General features: G+C 40.0%; 1 protein-coding gene across 4 annotated transcripts in view; it reads right to left on the bottom strand.

Moving 5' to 3' along the window:
• The window catches only part of ITGAV (integrin subunit alpha V), a 99,822-nt gene extending 88,864 nt beyond the window's left edge, over window positions 1-10,958 (bottom strand). For all 4 annotated transcript variants that reach the window (XM_040643102.1, XM_040643110.1, XM_040643096.1 and 1 more), the window contains exon 1: window positions 10,451-10,958. In XM_040643102.1, the coding sequence (XP_040499036.1) occupies window positions 10,451-10,635 (185 nt within the window). In that variant the 5' untranslated portion in view covers window positions 10,636-10,958. The remainder of the gene's footprint in view (window positions 1-10,450) is intronic.
• Between the last annotated feature and the right edge of the window lie 10,691 nt (window positions 10,959-21,649).

Consider the following 21,649-nt stretch of genomic DNA (forward strand, 5'->3'; position numbering starts at 1 on the left):
TAGCATCTGTCTTGGGCTAAGGGCGTGATCCCAGGGTCCTGGGATCGAGTCCTGCATCAGGCTTCCTGCTCAGCAGGGAGCCTGCTTCTCAATCTCCCTCTGCCTGCCACTCCCCCCCCAACTTGTGCTCTCTCTTTCTGTCAAATAAATAAATAAAATCTTAACAAAAATAAAGTATGGCAATTCTAAATATTAATATTTTTCCTTTTGGAAAACTTACCTTGTTTCAGAACTGCTGTATTTCATTTTAAGTGACTAACAGATTTCTCTTTTCGGAGGACTGATCTAATCAATCCCAGGCCAAAGAATAGAATCAGTATTCAATTTCTTATCAGGATAAAACGAGTCGAAGACAAAATAATCAGGAGTTAAGTTTTTAAGCAAGAGACTTTTTCTTTAGTTTTTATCCTGTTCAGTCAGAAAAGGATTGAGTGTCTGCGCTCCATAAAGCACAGTGCTAGGCACTGGAGCACCAAAATGAATAACACAATCTTGGTTCCTGCTCTCGGTGTTTACATTCCCTTTGGGGAGAAACAGAGAACCTAACCAAGAAAATTAGTCATGGTTACAAGTGCTGTGAAGGAAACCAACAATTGGCTGAGACAGATTATTTACAAATAGGGAGAGGAAAACTTTAGATAAAGGAAAGTTATCTTTAAGGAATGGAGGGGAAAAACTTCCTTTAGATAAAGAGAAGCCTAAGGAAGGTTTCTGTAAAGAATGAAGAGAGACCTCGTTTAGATAAAGTAGCAAGGAAACTTATTTCTAAATAAACTGAGATGTAAAGGATTACAAAGTCACCAAGGAGTGTTTGTGTGTCAATATTGGTGGGTGGCAAGGGGAGAAAAGTGGGATTAGGGAGTGGCATGAAGTGGTAGGTGGGAGCACCCCAGGCAGGGGGACAAAGACCCTAGGCAAGAAAGAGCTTAGTCTCCAAAAGTTTCAGGAAAAGAGGCATGGCTGAGACAAGAGAGCAAGCTGAGAGTGACAGAAGATAAAGGTGGGAAGTTGGCAAGAGCTAAATCAAGCAGGGCCCTCAGACAGGGTAAAACTTTGGATTTTATCATAAGGTCCATGTGAAGCTTTGGGATTTTTTTTTAAGCAAAAGAATGATACAATCTAATAAAACTAAATTTGGTCCCTTCTAGGGATAGGATTAAAGAGGGAGGGGAGCAAGATGCAACAAGGAAAGCAAGAGACTTTTAGCAGCTGAGAGATGATAGTGACCTAGATTGGGAGGGTGGATGCAGAAAGAGATGGGTGGGCAGACTTGGGAAATATCTGAGGGCAGAATGAACAGGGATCACTGGTGGCTTGAATATGGGGGAAAGGGAGGACTAAAATATGTCACCTAGGTTTAGTTCAGGAGTGGATGAATGGGAGAACCATTTACTGCACACAAAAAAAGCCTTCACAAATAGGGAAGCAGAAGGTAGATTAAGTATTTACAGGAAAACCAAGAATTCAGTTTTCAATGTTAGTCGGAAACATCTGTGAGACACCTAATTGCTAGTCAGGAGCTCTGAAGAGTTTTGCCTTAGAGATAATGTACTGGGCATGTCAACTTAGAATAGATTGGTTCACGCAGAGAGAAGCTTCAGCGAGAAGAGGGCCAAAGAGCGAGCTCTGAGGAACAAGGGCATTTAGAAGACAGGGAGAGAAAGAGCAAAGAGTAAAAGAGAACGAGAAGAAATTGACTGAAGCATAAAAGAAAACAGAATATAGTTATACACAGAAAGCCCTAAATAAATGCTATTGCCATTATTTCATTTCCTTATTAAACAGTCACTTAAATTCTAGCAAAGAAAATACTCAATTGCCTTTCACTTTTTTGTAAAGTTATGAACAAACCCACATTTTCATATGGAATGGACTAATTTAAATTTTATTTATCAATTTCAATTTCATTTCTTCTGGGTGGTATTTGCTAAAACATACTTAAAACTAGTCAAGAGCTGGCTGCATGAAAGGTTGGGTTACAGGAATGCTGCTTTCTGATATTTATCTTAAAACGCCATACTCAAAATAAAGGCAAAACTCCCAACCGAACCACACCCTGCTTAATAAAGCTTTATGCAGTCATATTTGGCATCAGTAAAACATCAATGCTGGCTCCTTCTCAACATAGCCAACTGAGTTTTCATTCNGCAGGAAAAAAAATAATAATAATAGGGCTATGAGTAAGAGAGCCCTTACCCCCCATGAATAAGAGAGCTCTGTCATCATACCCCCCTTTACTGCAGTAGAGCTGCTTAACAGCTAAATTACATATATATACATAAAATTTTCCACTTCAACAGGTCAAAAATTTGGCCACAAAAATCATAAAACTTCCCCCATTCATCTGGATGAAATGATTTTTGAGTGCATGACAGGGAAAAAGAATATTTCAGATAAGTGTACTTTTCAAGGTCTGTACCTGAAAAGACAGGGGACCAATTCCTGCAATAGTCCTAATAAGCATAATACAAGCACAGGTATGCATATGATTTCAGCGCTATGGATAATAGCCAGGTTCCAGATGAGGACAGAAAAGGTAGTTCTCAGAATCTGCCTAGAAATCTACAAGCAAAACTCATTTCTGGACTGTCATCACAGTGCATGTTACAGAATCTTTTATAATTTTTTTTTCAAAGATATTCTTCCTAACTTATAATAAACTGCTTCCTTAAAAGTAAGGGACTCTAATTTATCTTTGTGTCTGCCACATAACCAGCACTCAAGAAAAGTGTTTTATTTTTTTAATTTTTTAAAAAAATTGTGTTTATTTATTCAAAACAGAGAGCATCAGTGGGGGAGAGGGGCAGAGGGAAAGGGAGAAGCCTCAGCAGGGAGCCTGATGCAGGGCTCAGTCCCAGGACCCTGAGATCATGACCTGAGGTGAAGGCAGATGCTTAACCAACTGAGTCAGGCGCCCCAAGAGAAGTTTTTTTAAATTGACAGGTAAGTAGCAAGTAAATTGGATAGTTACAGGTCTCAATCTTAAAATAGCCATGTATAAACAGGCCATTTCCACTATCACCAAACCCTTTAGAATGCAGAAATCATCCTCTATTAAACATCCAATTATTTAAATTACCCTTAAAATAATTTATGTAACATCTCTCTCCTTAATCTTGGATTTCAGATACTTTCTTTACTCAGGCACTATAAGACAGAGAGAGGGCTAGGAAGTTACTACTGGACGTGGACTTCAGCAAAGACAGAAACAAGACGCAGTAGGAGAGTTCCGAATGAAAACTGCACTCCACTGGCAGCACAAAGCTCACAAAGCTCCTTGGATAAGACCAGGAACAAGTCTGCTGCTTTTCATCAAACCATTTACACATTGTAGGCATGAAATGATAGTAATTAGATTTACTAATATGGGCGTTCATCAGGTTTTCCTAAGCATACCTTCATGTGCAGTCTTGCACATTGGTGAAATGCCACAGAAATGGTAGAATAATATAAAAGGAATGTGTGAGCATTGTCAATTTGTAAATGCTATGTTAATGCCGGGGGGGGGGGCGGTAGCCGGGAGCTGAGTAATAAAATTGTTTTGTCCAAAGTGTCAACATGATATTTAAGTTACTTTTAAGGAGTATTACGGAAAGTTTATAAAAGAGAAAAATGGAAAGACAGAAAAAGTAAACTACATTAGACAAATGTTAAGTCCTAAGAGGGAGTTGTATAGAGGAAAAATTAAGTATTTGTAGACAAAGGGTATAGGATGATAAAAGAGGATATTTGAGAAAATTAAGGAACATAAAAGCAACACATATTACAGAAATCAAAAGCCTGTTGATGTGTATTCGGCGGGTGAATTCTATGTCATGTATTTTTTTGCCACAATAACAGAACAGCCTGTTAATGAAATGTTTTATAAAAATTAAGTAATTATTACTTTAAGTTCATCTAAGAATTAATGTCTACAACAGCTTAGTTAGGATAAGAGAAGTGACAGCACTGAAAAAATTTTGCAATATAAGCAACACTGTCTAATAGTCTGATACTATAGGTTACAATCACCCAATATAAATTAACTGAGAAAGTCACTTCTAAATCTCTGAGCCTCAGTTTCCTGTTCTTTGTAACAATGTCCACTATAATTACTTTCAAAAAGTTTCTGAATGTGGATAGTAGACAAAAGAAAAATCTGAAAGCATCATAAAAATACAAGATGATGGCACTAGAATTAAAAACAATCAATAAAACACTCTCTAATAAAGTAGGAAATATAATAGTTAAAATCTGTTTTCAAAAGGGCTTTTTTTCCCCCTGTTTCCTCAAAGGACGATTAATTAACTTAAATGCAAGATTTCAAGAGAAAAAAGGGAAGAAGAGTACCAAATAGGGTACTTTCAACATTTCCTGACAAGGGTGATGAGTTGGGAAAGATATATGGGGTTACTTGAGGCTGACAAGAGATTTCACCCACCGCTTAGAAGCAAAAATCTGAAGCTGAACAGCTTAGTTTTATATGCCTGCAGCCTTCTCCTGCTAGATTCCATCTCCCTCCAAAAAGTTTCCCGAAGAACAGTATCGGGATCCTCACCTTCATCATTCTTCTCAAATGACTTGAGACATTTCCATTACATGATTTCAACATTAAGGTTTACATACATGAGCACACTATTAATTAACATCATCCAATAAATTCTAAAAGATAAAGGGCAGAGTGTGTGCTGGGGAAGGAAGGAGGAGGAGTAGAAGAAAGAGGTAGAGGGAGTGGGGAGACAGTGAGGGAGAAGGCTGGGGGTGGGGGGCAGAGGATGGAAAAGAAGAAGAGGGAAGAGAGGCAGAGAGGCTGGGAGAAGAAAAAAAGGAGAGATGGGGAGGGAGAAGGAAGAGGAAGTGAGAGAGACAAGAGGATCAGAGAAACCAACCAGGAGGATGCCCTTCGGATGCACTTCCTATCCAAAGTGTACTTTAAGGGCAGTTGCTTCAGGGAATGTGACCTTCAGTACCAACAAGAGGCAACCAGCCAAACAATGACAAGTACATTTTTTAAACCCTCCAAATGAACTAAGTTATTTGGCTGCTTTCAGCACTGACTTCTCCAAGATAAAGCATGTTTAATATAGTTGGCTGATTCTGGGCTGACCAATGAATAAGTCTTCATCAAAAGCAACTTTTGAAAAATTATCATATACATATACAGAAAAAAATGTGTATAAAATAGCATGAATGTTTTTTCAGAGCTGTAATTCCAGTCTCAGATTTACTTTACATTAAAAAAAAAATGCTACAGAGTCAACATTTATATGATGTAAAACAGGTAAATTCTATACATTTTCCACTTTCTTTTATAAGGTCTTATAAACCCTGGGTCTTAATCAGGAGAAATCAACATAGAGTTTGGTTTTTAAATAATAAGGCTGTAGTTTACATATGTATATTATTTATGATAAGAATAAAGAACCAATCAATATACCCAGATCCACACTAAGTTCACAAAAATGAGCAGGCATAACCTCGTAAAGGGTTATGAAGATGGTTACAACAGTGAGGGGGAGAAATGGCGTGTGAATATTGAAAAGGACATGGGGATTGTGACAGACTGAAAGGGGGCTTCATCCAAGTAAAGCAGTCTGGACTTTCTCTCTAGCCACGGGAGCACTGCTAAGGAAATTTTAGTAGAATACCAGATCCAAAAGATGCTTCAGAAAGATAAAACTATTAGGAACATGTAAGATCTAAGAGCCGAATGATGGGCAAAGTGACGAGGATCTGAGTGCCACAGACCACATTTAGGACCATGCTGAAATAAGGAGGCTAAAGTCGAAATGGAAAGCAGAGATGAATGCAAGAAACATTAACAACCAAGAATTTCTAGGACCTTCTGTCTGGTGACTAATCACTGACTAATATTAGGGGAGTACAGGAGAAGAGACAAAGAAAAATAGAAAATGAGAGGGAGGAATATCAAATTATTTCCAGGGCAACAGAGAAAATGATGGCACCATTAATAGAAACAAAGGTGCGACTGACCCCACTTGGTGAAAGGGAGCTCATTTTTAGTTGAGGTAAGATGGGCTAGTCAAGGAGAAATGATCCACAAGCTGTTGGAATATGAAGTTGGAGCTCTATTTTTAAATCCAAGATGCTGCCAGGGCAGCAGTTTTATTTTAAAAGCTCTCCAGGTGCTGCAAACAGGAAGTTAGGATGGAGAACTACGGAATGTTCTGCAAGACCTTCTGTGACAAGGGCACACTCACCCTCACCTTGTCCTTGGGGTCATAGGAACATGAAGTAACTGTAAATAAGGCTTCATTAGTGCTTTTTTTTTTTAATGTATTTATTTATTTGAGAGAGAGAGAGCACACAGAGTGGTAGAGGGAGAGGAAGGTGAGAAGAAGACTCCCCTCTGAGCTGGGAGCCTGACTGGGGCCTCAATCTCACCACCCTGAGATCATGACCTAAAATCAAGAGGCTGATGCTTAACTGACTGAGTCACCCAGAGGCCCCAGGATTCATTAGTGTTTAACAGGGAAAAAGGCAAGAATTCTAATTCAGGGGTGCCTGGGTGGCTCAGCCGTTAAGCGTCTGCCTTCAGCTCAGGTCACGATCCCAGGTCCTGGGATAGAGCCCCTCATCCCATGGGAAGCCTGCTTCTCCCTCTCACACTCCTCTTGCTTGTGTTCCCTCTCTCGCTGTGTCTCACCGTCTCTCACCGTCTCTCGCTGTCAAATAAATAAATAAAATCTTAAAAAAAAAGAAAAAGAATTCTAATCCAGTGTTACTCATTATAGCATTATTTAAAAATATAGATGTAGGGGCGCCTGGGTGGTGCAGTCGTTAAGCGTCTGCCTTCGGCTCAGGGCGTGATCCCAGCGTTGTGGGATGGAGCCCCACATCAGGCTCCTCTGCTAGGAGCCTGCTTCTTCCTCTCCCACTCCCCCTGCTTGTGTTCCCTCTCTCGCTGGCTGTCTCTGTCAAATAAATAAATAAAATCTTAAAAAATAAAATAAAAAATAAAAATATAAATGTAAAATGACAACTGTATAACTTACATTTAAAGAATAAATAAAGTCATCCAATTATTTTCTTCTTAAAAATTTAAAATTTGAATAGGAAAATTAAATGGAATTTGAATTTCATACCCTATCTTTTGATCCCACCTTGCCCCCTACCTCACACCAATCCACCCAAACAAATGAACACTGAAAACCTGAGGCACCTGGGTGGCTCAGCCAGTTAAGCATCTGCCTTCAGCTCAGGTCATGATCCCAGGTCCTGGGATTGAGCCCCACATCCAGCTCCCTACTTAGCAGGGAGTGTGCTTCTCCCTCTGCTGCTCTCTCTCAAGTAAATAAATTTTTAAAATCTATAAGAAAAAAAAAAAGACTGAAAGCCCTTCTGGCTTCAGTGTCCTCATCTGTAAGAATAAGTTTATCTGCCCCCCCTACTTCCCCCGGTGGTTTGTGCTATAGAGCGAAGTGAGATATCATAAGTATATAAGTAAAAGTGCTTTATAAATTATAAAATAGGCTAGCCAACATAAGATATCATTATTATAATTAAACCTAGGGTGCAATTTTTAATTTTTCCAATTATTCCCCATAAGATAAATGTGACTTTATTTCATGGCCTATATATGATCTTTAAATTTTATGTAAGTTTGGCAATATAGTCACCGTAAATTAATGCATACAAGAAAAAAATTATGGAATGCTAACTTCTTATTTTTCATAATTTTTAAAGCACATTTTTTGTGACTTTTCACTTTAAACCTAGGACTCATTACTGGAGGGATTTTCTTGAGGAGTCACGTTAATATTTTTCCTTAGTAATTTATTTTTCCTTTTCTTTAATAAATAGAGATTCATTACTTTTCACAACAATATGAAAATAATTCAATACCAATTTTTTTATAACAACAAAAATGGGACCTAAAATAATTGCTGTGGGTACTTATTTATTTTTTTAAGATTTCATTTTATTTTTATTTATTTTAGAGACACAGAGAGAGCACGCAAGTGAGCAGGGGGAGGGACAAGGGGAGAGAGAGAGAGCAAGTCCCAAGCAGACTCCTGTGCTGAGCGCAGACCCCGAGCCCCAGGCAGGGCTCTCACAACCCTGAGATCACTGCAGGAGTATAAAGGAAGAGTTTGGGCGCTCAACTGACTGAGCCACCCAGGCGTCCCCCTGCTGTGGGTATTTAGACACCAAAAGAAACCAGAAGGGACAGGAGAAGACTTCACTTCTGTTGCTTCCTCATTAATCCAGGCATTCTTCCTTCAGAAGAAAGGAATCTTTAATTAGCAAACATTTTTTATTACGTGAATATTTTTTCTTCTGAAAGTTTAAAATCACACCAAATAAAAGCAATAAATGCAGCTGCTAATACAAATGGCATCACCATATACCCTGGATCTCAATGCCTGTTAAATTTAAAGGCATCTTTTACAAAATTAAGCATAACTTTACATTAATCTCTTAAATCTGAAAAGCTCAGTAACTAGAAATCTGTTTCTATGTATTTTGGGTTTGATTTTTTTTTTTTTTAATCTCAAAGGTGATGTATATTTTTTAAGGTAGGCTACATCTACAGCTCACTTGTCTATCAGTACCAAAGTCACTGATGAACATTTCAAAATATTATATGGAACCAAACCAAGTTCAATTTTACCTTACCATTGAAGGCCCACATGAAAGGTCATGTAACCTGTGGGTTCATAATATATTCAACGACTATAATGATTAGTCAAAGATCAGCCATCCAGCCTTGTAATCAAAAATAGTAAACATCTCATGCCAACCATTCAATATTACTGCATTTTCCATAGTAACAACACTTAAAGTTTATCATCTTGTCATTATCTTTACACTACTAAACTCAGAGGGTTACCACAGAATTACTCCCACCATCTGCAAAACATTCCATCAACTATGAAGTATTTAAGTGCTAATTCTTGCTAATTTAAGTACCAACTCTTGACAAAAGACAATACATAGTTTCAAAACTATTAGAGTTTCTGCACAATTTAAATCTAAAAGAGCACCCCTGAGAACTAAAATCTGTACCCTAAAGGCACACACTTAAAAATACCTGGAAACAAACAACATTTTAAATAACAGATAAGGCTGACAACATGATTAAATCAAATGAGAAGGGCAGAAAATGTTGCCCAAGTTAACAATTATTTTTTATCATTCTGGAAAATTTGTGCTCAACAGAAAGCACTGAAACTGGAGACAACAAACAAAACTTGAGTTCACTACATAAAACAATGTCTAGTTTCCACTAACTGCTTCCACCAATTTACGGCTGCAAAGGTTGTCACCAAAATGAATGATAATTAACACTCACACGATAAGAATAAAATCTGCTGAATGTTCTAACACTCATGAAATAATAGTTAGGGATCATCCTCAAATTAGGCACGAATGAGTTGGGAAAATGGTCCTATCCAAGAACTGACCATCAAAATTATCCTCCCTCACCCCCCTCAAAAATAATACCTTCAATATAGAGAAAATGTAGAAGGAAAAAAATGTTACAATTTCTAAGAGCTTGCAAAGAGCCCTAAGAACAGTTTTGCCTCTTGAAAACAAGATTTAGACATCAGAAGACATCTAATGAACATTTATTAAATCAGTATTTTTAACGCTAATATGGGGTGAGGTGGTGACAATGAGGTCAGCGTTCGGTAAAGTCAGAGACAACTCTGAATCCAATAATGACATTAACTCTGTTACAAATCCTGGCGGCCTTTGCAACGCGAAACGCTGCCATTGGAAAACATAACTGAATTTTTAAATACTGCAGTATTCAAATGACCTGGAGTGAATGAAAACTCAGCAAACACCCCTGTTCCTTCTGAACAATGACCTAAATAATGAATCACTATAAAAAGAACACATGACACATTCAATTAATCTGTTCACCCTCACATGTGCAAAGGTCTGTCAGTACCAGAGATAAGACACAACGAATTTACTACGGCAGTCTGGTCACTTTAGTCATCAGAAAGTCTGTAAAAGGAGTAAATGAGAAACAGAATCAGACTGAGAGGCGGAAAATGTGGGGGAGGGTTGTGCAAGGAGAGCGAAAGGGACTGGTGTTTAGACAGACTACGGGGAAGGCGAACTGGTACCCGAGAAAAAGAAGTTCGGAAATGAGACCATCCAAGTCCGGGACACCAGCAGGGGCGGCGCGGAGTCCGGCGGGACCAGCCTTTGTTGCTTTCCCACTTCCCCCGAATTTTAAGCACAAGTCCGCCTCAAAGCTGTTCCTCTGAGGACTGAGAGGGGGGAGCTGAGGGGAGGTGGAGGGTGCCGCGGGGGTTCACTTCCCCAGATATTTCATCCACCCAGAACCTAAACCCCACGGTGGGGGCTGGGGGGGGCACAGACAGACAGACGCCGGGATCGCTCCCGGAGACTCTCCCTCGGGAAACGGAGGGTGGGTGGGTGCGCGCGGTGGGGGAGGAGGCTGATTCCCCTTCCAAGTGCCGCCACTTACGAAGACGCGCTGGGCACGAAGAAATCCACCGCGAAGCCGAAGTAACTTCCCTCGGGGCCGGAGTATTCGGCAGGACTGTCCACGTCGAGGTTGAAGGCGCCGCAAAGAGGCAGCAGGAATCCGGGAAGAAGGAACAGGAGGCGGCAAGGGCGAAGGCGCAGCCGCCGCCGTGGCGGCGAAGACATCGCCGAAGTGCGCGTGGGGCGCCGAGGCCGGAGCCGCGGCCACCCCTCCCGGAGCGCACGGTGTCCGCGGCCCGCCGCCGCCGCCGGCTTCACACGCCGAAACTTGCCCGTCACTCTCTTCGCGGCGAGTCCCGGACAGCGCCGGAGGAGGCAGGAGGGCTGAGCTGCCGAGCGGCCGCCCGGGAAGTGGGGCGCAGGGCGCGCGGGGCGGGGACAGCAGCGCCGGCGGCGCCTCGCCTCCTCCAGCTTGGCCGCTCAGCGCCTGGGCTCCCGCTCGGGACTGCGCGGGTGAACACCGCACCCCCCCGCCTGTGCGCCGCGGCTGGCGGCGGGAGGAGGCGGGGAAGGGGGAGGGGCCGGCCCGGGAGGCCGGGCCGCCGCGCAGGAGGAAGTGAAGGAGGAGAGTCGTCCTGCGACTGGGGAGAGCTGAGCGCACTTCCGTGCGCGTTGTCGCCCTCTGTCCCGGGGGCGAGGTCCCTGTGTCGAAGCCCCGGTCCCTCAGAGTCCCCGGCAGCGGCAGCGCTTTCGGACGAGGGCCTCGGACCCAGCTCCAAGGGGATAGTGGTGGACGAGGGGTGGCCACGCATCCCAAGCCGCCCACGTCCAGGGCCACCCCACGCTCCCCGGTCCCGCAGGGAACTCCCGTGCGACTTTTGTTTAGCAATGAGGAAAGCTTTATTCGCCCCTCGGTTTCTGCTCCTTAAAACCCCGGCAGGCTCTCACAAGCGAAACTCTATAATTAATGGTCGTTTTCCTCCCCCACTCTCCCACAGACACTGAACTTAATTATAAACTTCAGAATGCTAGCACAGCCTCTTCCAGGCGAGTTGGGTTAAAGCTGAACTTGAAGGATTGGCAAGGCGAAGAATTGGCAGTAATAGTTTTAAATCAAGTTGGACTAGCTGACGTGTGATTTCGAGTAACTATCATTGATTTAAGACATTTGACTAGAAATATCATTCATTTTAGAGTTGGAAGAAGGAATGTGCACCATTGAAGTGAGGCCTTTCTGGATGTGTTGCTTTTGGTGTGTTTCACGCCGTCCAGGCTCCTGAAAGTTCCATTGAGAGATTTGAGAGGAGGAACCCTGACCTCTTTATATTCTGTAGTCCTACCACCTTGCCAGGCAGAGAGTGAGCAATCAATAAAATGTTGAATGGAGATGAAATGATGAGTAAACTTTGCCCAGGGACGTTACTTTCCTATATTGTGTATCATGTGCTAAAGAATTTGGTGAACAAGACTGAGAGTATAAATGCATTGTATAGACCTTAAAAACTTACAAGTACTAGAACAATAATTTTGGATTATTTTCCCAAAGTAGCTATTAAAACTCAATCACAATGCACATTAATCTCATAGCTTTTAATTAATCCTGTGAAGGAATATGTATATCAGGAGAAACGAAATGTCCAGTTTGAATTTATAGTATTTCATTGCATTATATATTTTGATTCTTAAATTTGACTAAAAAATATGCTGCAAAATCTTGGCCATGTTTCACAAACCATAGCCCAGCACTGTCTAAAGGAAATTACCATGTGAGACAGGTGATCCTACACAAATACACAAAAATACAAATGTACCTTTCCCCTCACTGTGTTCCAGAAGTACCTAAAAGGCATAAACTCAAAGGGGCTTTTATTTCTTAAAAGCCTGTTAACCAATCCCCTTGGAAATCCATCCAGACAAGAAGGGCAGAAGAGTATGGAGGTTTAAACTTGGCTGAAACCAGTAAGCCCTCCCACTCCCCAACTTCTGATGAGGACAGAGATCCAACAGACCAGAGGAAGGAAGGAAGAACACCAGAAAAAGGAAGAATCCAAAGCAACGGCAACCTATGTGCCCACCAAAATTGAGTGAACTCAGGTGTCATTTCTATTAGGAGACAATGAACCAGACCAACCCAGTGCCTTAAGGCAATCTGGGTTATAAATGCAGGCATCTTGGGGCACCTGGGTGGCTCAGTGGGTTGGGTGGCTGCTGTCAGCCCAGGTCATGATCCCAGGGTCCTGGGATGGAGCCCCGCATTGGAGTCCCTGCTCAGCAGGGAGTCTGCTTCTCCTTCTCCCTCTGCCTCTTCCTCCCCCTCAAATGCATGCGTGTGTGTGCACCCTCTCTCTCTCTAATAAATAAGTTAAATTAAATTTAAAAACAAATAAATAAATAAATGCAAGCCTTTTTTTTTTTTTTACCAGAGTAGTAATGCTTGAGCAGTCACCTACCCAGCACCTTGCAAAGTGAGGGAATTTATTACAGTAGCTATCAATTCAGTCAGCTCTTATTTAGCATCCACAGTGTGCCAAGGTACTGCGTGCATGGGAGAGGGAGGTGCACGTTTTATTCTATGGAAGAAAAGCTATGCCTCTCCCCCAGTCCAATGACGCTACTCTTTAACTACATTATAACAATTTCCCAACTTAAAAGAACTGGATAATAATATCTCTACATTAAGTATAATCAGTTTCTTATAGAGGAAATAAAATATTAGATAGTAAAAAAGAATTTTGACTTCGAATTTTACCAATGCTGTCCTTTAATTAGAAGCTCGATTCCATTGGTTTCTGTAAATTCAAATGCCTGAGTTCAATTCCTGAATTCATTCAGTACTAGTTCTGTGACCCTGGGCACATTCTGTCCTCAGTTTTCTTATCTATAAAATGGGAAGGACAATACCACCTACCCATAGAATTGATCAGTACTTATTGCCATCAATACTTTTACTACTATTAGCTTAGTATGGTAGTAATAGTACATTTGTATGACACTAAATTCGTACTATTACACTCTCTTAGTTCTCCTGATACCTCTCGAACAGTTCCTTCAATAACCATAAACAAACTAAGACTCCACTTGGCTTTGTCTCTGCACACCCAAAAGCACAGTCTCGTTACTCCAAAATAATGTAAGAGAAATTTCAAATTTTTATCTTTCAATATCGAGGTGATTCAAGCCATAACTCATGGAAACCCTTCTGCAAACCCCTTTTTTTCCTACTCTCCATTACTCTATGGGCCTTAATCCACTAAACTCAACCCTACACTGTTGCCGTTGCTTTTTTTGTCTAATTCTCTCCCGCCCTCTCCTCTCCCAGCTATTAATGAGGGAGATTGACTTGGCCTCGCAGGCTTCATCCCCACTCCCACCCCGATGCTGCCTTTTCCTATCTGAAAAGATAAGAAAAGATTCCCAGCCAGCACTCCGTGGGTGGTTGGGAAAGGAAGGAAAGCAGAAAACTTGTTTCCTTTTGGGGTTTTGCTTCCTAACCTACGCCCGCCGTGTTAGGGTTATCCAAGTCCTTGTCTTGGTTCACTGCAGTTCTTGTTCCACACGTCCCCTGCGCCATCTTACTCATCACCGCACTCTTACTACTCCCCACCTCACAAAGTAGCTTTAGCCACATTAAATCAATTACTTCCAGTTTCCCCAGAATGACATCTTGGTTCACAGGGCTCTATCTTCCTAGAAAACATTGGCCCTCCTCTTCAACCACTTCCCCCAGCCTTCTTCCTTCTGCAACATCCAAACTTACACAAGGTCCTCTATCTAACTATTTCCTCCTCTTCTTTCAAGATGTGTATTAGGCCACATCATGTCCTCCAGGAAGCCTATAAAGAACCATGATTTACTGTTTTTGTATCCCTTGTGTTCATCACTGAACCCAACAATGGAATTAATTCTACTGCCCAAAGACTTAATAATAACCAACAATTATATTAAGTTTACTCATTAGGTGCTGGGCACTGTGCTAAGCATTTTGATATATTTTAAATCACTTATTAGTCATAAAATCCTATCAGATATGTCTATTCGTAGCCCAAATATAAAGATGAAGAAACTGATTTTCTAGGAGATTGAATAATTTTTCCAATGTCACATATCCTTGTGGGCAAGGAAGGGAGCTAGTGATGATCTCCACGGGCTTCCCCAGGCCTGAGAATCTGGACCTTCAGTGACCTCCCCAGGCCAGCTAGGGTGGTTGTTTATAACCCCCAAGAAAGGAAGTCATCTGGTCTCATTCATGTATCCTTCCCCTACACTAGGCAGAATAAAGATGCCCACTGAGGATAAACTGGCTCACATCCATGAACATTGGAAATGAAAAGGAGAAATGGTGCTCATCCTCATTTATAGGTCTAATCCTCATCATAACATTTCCTTAACAGTGGGAATCAGTCATTTGTTGCCTTTAGATCAGACACGCCTTCCATATACTAGCAAAAGTTAGTTACAAACATATGGTTCAGATAAATTCTGGGAAAAATGTGGAAATATCTTAGTTCTCCTGTTGAAAGAACGAGACAAAGGTAACTGATCTTTTGAATTCTCAAAAACAAATATGCGACTCTCCTCCTGTCTTGTTTTGTTTTTGTCTTTCAATGGGTTGAACCTATATAGATTATTGTTTAATAAAACTATTTGCTATCCAGGAGGCTTTTGATTTTTTTCCCCTGAGGACTAAATATGTTGATAAGCCAAAGAAAATATGTACTGTCTTTTCTCTCTAATTTGATGAATAGATCACATTTCACCATCTGAATATCTCTTTTCTAACATGTTTTCACTTTACTTGTTTCATCCAGTTTAAAAATGTTCATCTTCTCTTTTTAATACCATGGGACTTAATGGTAAAACTGAAATAACCATATTGATTACTTTTGTATAAAAATCCTAAGACGGTTACATGTATAAATGCAAATATTAAAAATTAATAATGATATCACTATATAACCTCAAGTTATAAGGCAAAGTTAGTGAGCGGATTAAGAAATTATACATAAAACATATTGTTTCCACTAGAGTCAAACTTACACTTTAAATATCCAGCCGTGTTTTCTCCTGAGGGTGTACAATTATTGAGCACCTTCCTTGTGGTCCTATTGCCATAAAAGTCTTTTTTTTTTTCAATTTAAATTCAATTAATTAATACATAGTGTATTATTAGTTTCAGGGGTAGACGTCAGCGATTCATCAGTCTTGTATAATACCCAGTAGTTATTACAAGTCATGCCCTCCTTAATGCCCAGCTAGAATAGTGTTTCTAAGATTTGTAGCTGTTTTTCATTCCTGGTTGCATTTTGGGATTAGGGCTTGGGGCTTATGAAGGAGATAAAAATTAATCACAAATGGCAAGAAATGTCCTCTGCATTCCTGGAGTTGTCTGCATTTCATTGTGAAAAACCACTGTGCTCTCAAGATAGGCATTTTTTTTAAGTTTATTTATCTAAGTAATCTCTACACCCAATGTGGGGCTCAAACTCACAACCCCAAGATGAAGAGTCTCATGCTCTTCCAACTGAGCCAACCAAGAACCCCTAGGCATTCTTTACCTCAAGGATATGTCTGGTGGTTTTCCGAATTTCCCTTCAAATTATCAATATGTTGTAAAAATGTGAAAGGAAAATTGTGCATATTATTTTATTTAACTAACTAAAGATTACAGCATCCTTTTATATTATAACTACTCATGAGGATTTAATTTGTTTTAAAGGCTTGAAGTGTTGGTGTGTGCTAAGACACCAACCACATTTCTCAGTACAGCACTTGTAATACAAAAAAAATATCCATGTTTGAAAAAGGGTAGTGCTGTCTAAATTACTCTTCTATCACTGAAACGTCAAGAGGCTCAGATAGAGGCTTAGATACAGAAAGCAAAGTGTTTGTGATATGTCCAGAATTAGCAAACACATTTTTAAAAATAACACACTGAAAAAACAGAGTTTCAAAAGAACACTGTTTTATTTATATCATGAGTCATAAAAGGAATCATGGTATAATTTAAAATGTCTCTGGCACTTGATAAATGATTGCTAATACTTTGCTCCTTCTAATCATTTTGTATAAATGTAGCCTTGCTGTTACTAGAGATTATAACCCAAAGCTCTAATTCTTTTTTCCTTCAGATGAATGATAAATATAAACAGTCCTAATCAGAAGATCTTTAAGACCGTAGTCTACAAAGTTTTACATATATTTATATTTTCTTTGGAAAAAATGGCAAGAAAATGTCATTAATGACAAAACATACCATTTTTATATTGTATATGTATGTATATCTATTATGTGTGTAGAGTTCCTGAAATTCTTTTCCTTAGATACATGCTTTAATCCTACTATTGTTTAGTAGTTTGTCATCTAAATGATTACTGAAATTTTTTTTAGTAAGTAAAAATAAAGTCTGTATCTCAAAGACATAGCTAGACATATGTCTACAAAACAGAATTTTTCAGGAGAAATTTTAATATCAAGAACATAACAAGGTGATATTATTATATCTATATAATACTATTAAAGTATGATACTATGTAATACTATTACAGTATCATATACCAGTGAATGTTATTGGCGTTATGTAACTTAGTATCCATTACATTGGTATTCACTTTTTCATGCCCTATTATATAAAGAGCTATGTAAATCTGATTTTTAACACAAATAAAACATAAATTTATGCACATGACTATTGCATTATTTTTCTTTTGACTCACTCCATTTATACTGGTTTTATTAAAGAATATGTTATTCATTTATTCATTGGCTATTTATTATTAAGTGTCCCCTATAAGCCCAACACTGCAATTAGAGCTTGAATTACCAAGACAAATCAGATACGAAACCTACCAGGAACTTAGAGTTTAATTAGACAAATACTTAAGTAAATAATACTAGCTTCAATTTATTAAGGGACATATTTTACTATGTGCTAAGCGCTCTATTGGAATTCTGTGTATGGATTATGTCTCTTCATAAAATATGACTACTGCCTGTGGGTTATTTTATCCCATTTTACAGATGAGAACAGTAAGTGTGGTGATGTTAAAATATGCTCCCTTTGGGAGCACCTGGCTGGCTCGGTTGATAGAGCGTGCAACTCTAGATCTCAAGATCATGAGTTCAAACCCCACAATGCGTGTGGAGCCTACTTAAAAAAAAAAAAAAATTGTTTAAAATATACTCCCTTCAGGGTGTCTGGCTGGCTCAGTCAATTAAGCGTCTAACTCTTTTTTTTTTTTTTAAGATTTTATTTATTTATTTGACAGAGACAGCCAGCGAGAGAGGGAACACAAGCAGGGGGAGTGGGAGAGGAAGAAGCAGGCTCATAGCGGAGGAGCCTGATGTGGGGCTCGATCCCAGAACACCGGGATCACGCCCTGAGCCGAAGGCAGACGCTTAACCGCTGTGCCACCCACGCGCCCCAAGCGTCTAACTCTTAATTTCAGCTCAGGTCATGATCTCAGGGTCGTGCATTGGCGTGGAGCCTGCTTGGGATTCTCTCTCTCCCTTTGCCCCATGCCCCTCGTGTGTTCTCTCTCTCTTTCTCAAATAAATAAATAAGTAAACAAAATCTTAAAACTAAACTAAACTAAACTAAAATATGCTCCCTTCAAGATGTGGAACAGAACCCACCACCTCTTGAGTGTGGGCTGGATTTCATGAATTGCTTTTAATGACTATGATAAAGAAGTGACTGCACTTTCATTGATTAGGTCATAAAAGGCACATGACTCCCTTTCGCCCTCTCTCTCAGCTGGGAAGCCAGATGCCATCTGGTAAGAACATACAAGCTATCTAGGGAGAGGCTCACATGGTGAAAACCTGAGGTCTCTTCCCAACAGCCACTTGAGTGAGTTACCTTCAAAGTGGATTCTTCTCCCCCATCTGGCCTTCAGATGATGGTATCCCTTGACAATGTTTAAACTCAAGAGAGACCCTGAGCTAGACATTAGGCATCTAAACTGTTCTTTAATTACTGATGCACAGAAACTGTGAAATAATAAATATTTGCTGCTTTGAGCCAACACAGTTTGGGGATAATTTGTTACCGAGTAACAGATAACTAACACAATGAGTTTAGAGAAGTTATGCCGTTTGTCATTAGGGTCACATGGCTAGAAAGTGTTAGAGATGTCCAGACAGTCTCTATAGCTAAAGTAACCATACAATTTATTGTCCAACAGGGACACTGTAGACAGCAATAGGGATACTGATAATAATTATATGGTACAACAGCCATGTCCTAGAACTATCTAGGGGAAACCGGGGCATAGGATCACTCTAATTACAGCCTATGCTCTTTAAACTACTCTGCCTCCTGTATAAATAAGTGTGTACAATGTGACCAGTCCAACACCAGAAGCAAAGTACAGGGAAAGGATAATCCATCTGCCCTGCAGAGACTGCTAGCTACCTACCCAATATTCATTGTCCCTTTCTTGTTTGGTAATAAAATTCTTATATTGTGTGGTGGCAATAATGTGTCTATCTGGAAAAAAACAAAACCCAAACCCCCAAATCCCTGCTTTTCCCAGTGCCCTTATAGATGACCAGAGATGTCAGTAGAAGTTGTTAGGTAGAGGGGCACCTCGGTGGCTCAGTTGGTTGAGTTTCCAACTGTTGGTTTGGCTCCCATCATGATCTCATGGGTCATGGGATCGAGCCGCCTGTCGTCATTGGGCTCTATGCTCAGCAAGGAGTCTGCTTGGAGATTCTCTCCCTCTGCCCGCCCCCCCTTTAGAATAAATAAGTAAATCTTAAAAAAAAAAAAAAAAGTTGTTCGGTAGAGCTACTTGCCTCTTAGAAGAGGACTAGCTTAATTATCAGCAGCCCTTTTTCCTCTGAAATTTCTTTACAGTTGATGCCTGGGACATGGATGTGATGTGATGGCTGGAGCTCCATTTGCCTCTATGAGAACGTAAGGAGGCAAAAGAGGTCATGGTGTAAGTAGTACAGAGCAGAAACTCTGGGTTTCTGATAACCATGAACCCATCATTCTTGTCTTGGACCATAAACATGCGGATTATGTTCTATGAGAGAAAAATATACTTCTATCATTGTTTAAGCATATATTGCTAGCATTTTCAGTTACGCCTTGACTAACCAAATCCTAACTGATATACCTACCTTAATTCCTCAAAGAACAGATTTAAATTTTGAGTACCAAACATCTATATTTTTACGATACTTGATAGAAATGATTCTAGATATATTGACCACTCACTCTTCCCCCTTTTTCAAGTAGCTAAAACAGAAACATTGTCTGACAGTTTTCTTTTCTTCTTTTTTTTTTTACAGAGAGAGAGTGTGCATGAGAGAGTGGGGGTGGGAGGGTGGGAGTGGGGGGTAGAGGGAGACAGAGGAAGAGGCAGAGAGAGAATCCTAAGCAGGCTCCATGCTCAGTGTGGAGCCCCACATGATGGGGCTCGATCTCAGGACCCTGAGATCATGATATGAGCCAAAATCCAGAGTTGGATGTTCAACCCTCTGAGCCACTCAGGTGCCCCAACAGTTTTCTTGATGATACAAATCTGTTCACTTTTTAGTGCCTGATAGAGGTTTATATGCTCTATGGAAGCTCTTTCAATGGTTGGTTTTGATAAAACAAATATGAGTTAAGTTCTTGTGAGCAATACTCTTAGATCAGCTGGTACCTTCACCAATTTTGTTCCTTCTAAATGATTCATTTGGGGGGTTTTCTAAACTCTCCACTCCTACTTCCTCTAAAAACTTGAACAGTAATTAAGGATTTCCACCTTTCAGTCACTATGGAAATCTGCCAGGGGATTTTCATGAAATGTTAAATATTTGGATTTAATAGGAAATGATTACATTCACTAAGAAGTTAGATACAGAGCTCTTAATCACATAATTGCATTAGGTCTAGCTCATAGAAACATAAAAGAATTAAATAAAAGGCTTGGTGCATGTTCAGCATTGTTGTGAAGTCTAAAGGTATTTCTACAGTTCGTTTTTTTTTTTCTTTTGAGTTTTAGAAAAAATACTATTATGGAGATGGTTACATTAATGCTAGGCAAAATTGAGATTCCTTACGAAACTGGTCTAACTTTTTTATTTTAACTATTTCAGGTTAGTTAATCTATTTCAGTTTAGAATTCCTTTATCATTAACAAAATTTTTAAACAGTTACTGTAGGGGCGCCTGGGAGACGCAGTTGGTTAAGCGTCCAACTCTTGGTTTTGGCCCAGGCCCTGATCACAGGGTCCTGGGATCAAGCCCCATGTTGGGACTCTGTGCTCAGTGCAGAGTCTGCTTAAGACTCTCTCTCCCTCCCCCTCTGTCTTTTTCCCTTGCTCTCTTTCTCTCTCTAAAATCAATAAATCTTCAAAAAATATATCTTAAAAAAAGTTACTATAATAATATGCTCCCTCCTTATACAGAATAAGTCTTTTCATACATCTAAAAAAATCCAGGATGAGGATATAGAAGAAACCTTCAAGGACAACCTATCAATTATGTCTGAACCAAAATGCAGTGGTGAATGACATTCATTAATAATAATTTAAACTAAGGTTGAATGATGAGATGATTTGATAGAGATGTAATAGACCTGTGTTGTCTAACAGAACTTTCTGCAATGATGGAAATACTCTGTATCTATATGGTCTCAAATACTTGTATTAGCCACATGTGGCTATGGAGCATTTGAAATGGGGCTAGTGTGACTGAGAAATTAAATTTCAAATTCTATTTAATTTCAACAGCCATATGTGGCGAGTGGCTATTTGGGATTCACACAAGGGTGAAAGAATCAGATTTGTTGGATTCTGAAGTCTTTTCCAAATTTCTACTACCACAGCTACAAAAATGAGTGCTTAAACTTTACTTCTTCCCCGTGTCTTTATTCTGCACCAAATTTTCCCTGTTTCTAATATCTACGATTAAATAATTCATTAATTTAGTCATTACAGAACTACAATGGGCCAAGTGCGGTGGGAAAAAAACAAAATCTATTTTGGCATTGACGTTTCTAACCTTCCTGATTTGCCTTCTTACTGCCCTCATTCGCCCTTCCTTTCTGGGACACCTTTCTCCTCTTCAAATGCGATGACTAGGCAGCAGGCTGGGGACACCGCACCTAAATGCTGGAATTTCCAGATTCACCAGAGATATCTGTGCTCGGATCGAGCACAGCCACAGGAATTGCTGGGTTCATGAGGGAGCACTGAGGGTTCTGACTCAGATTCAAGAGGATTTTAAAGTAAAGAAGGTGATATAA

Source organism: Ursus maritimus, unplaced genomic scaffold, assembly GCF_017311325.1.
Source record: "Ursus maritimus isolate PB19 unplaced genomic scaffold, ASM1731132v1 scaffold_1, whole genome shotgun sequence".
Lineage (NCBI taxonomy): Eukaryota > Metazoa > Chordata > Mammalia > Carnivora > Ursidae > Ursus > Ursus maritimus.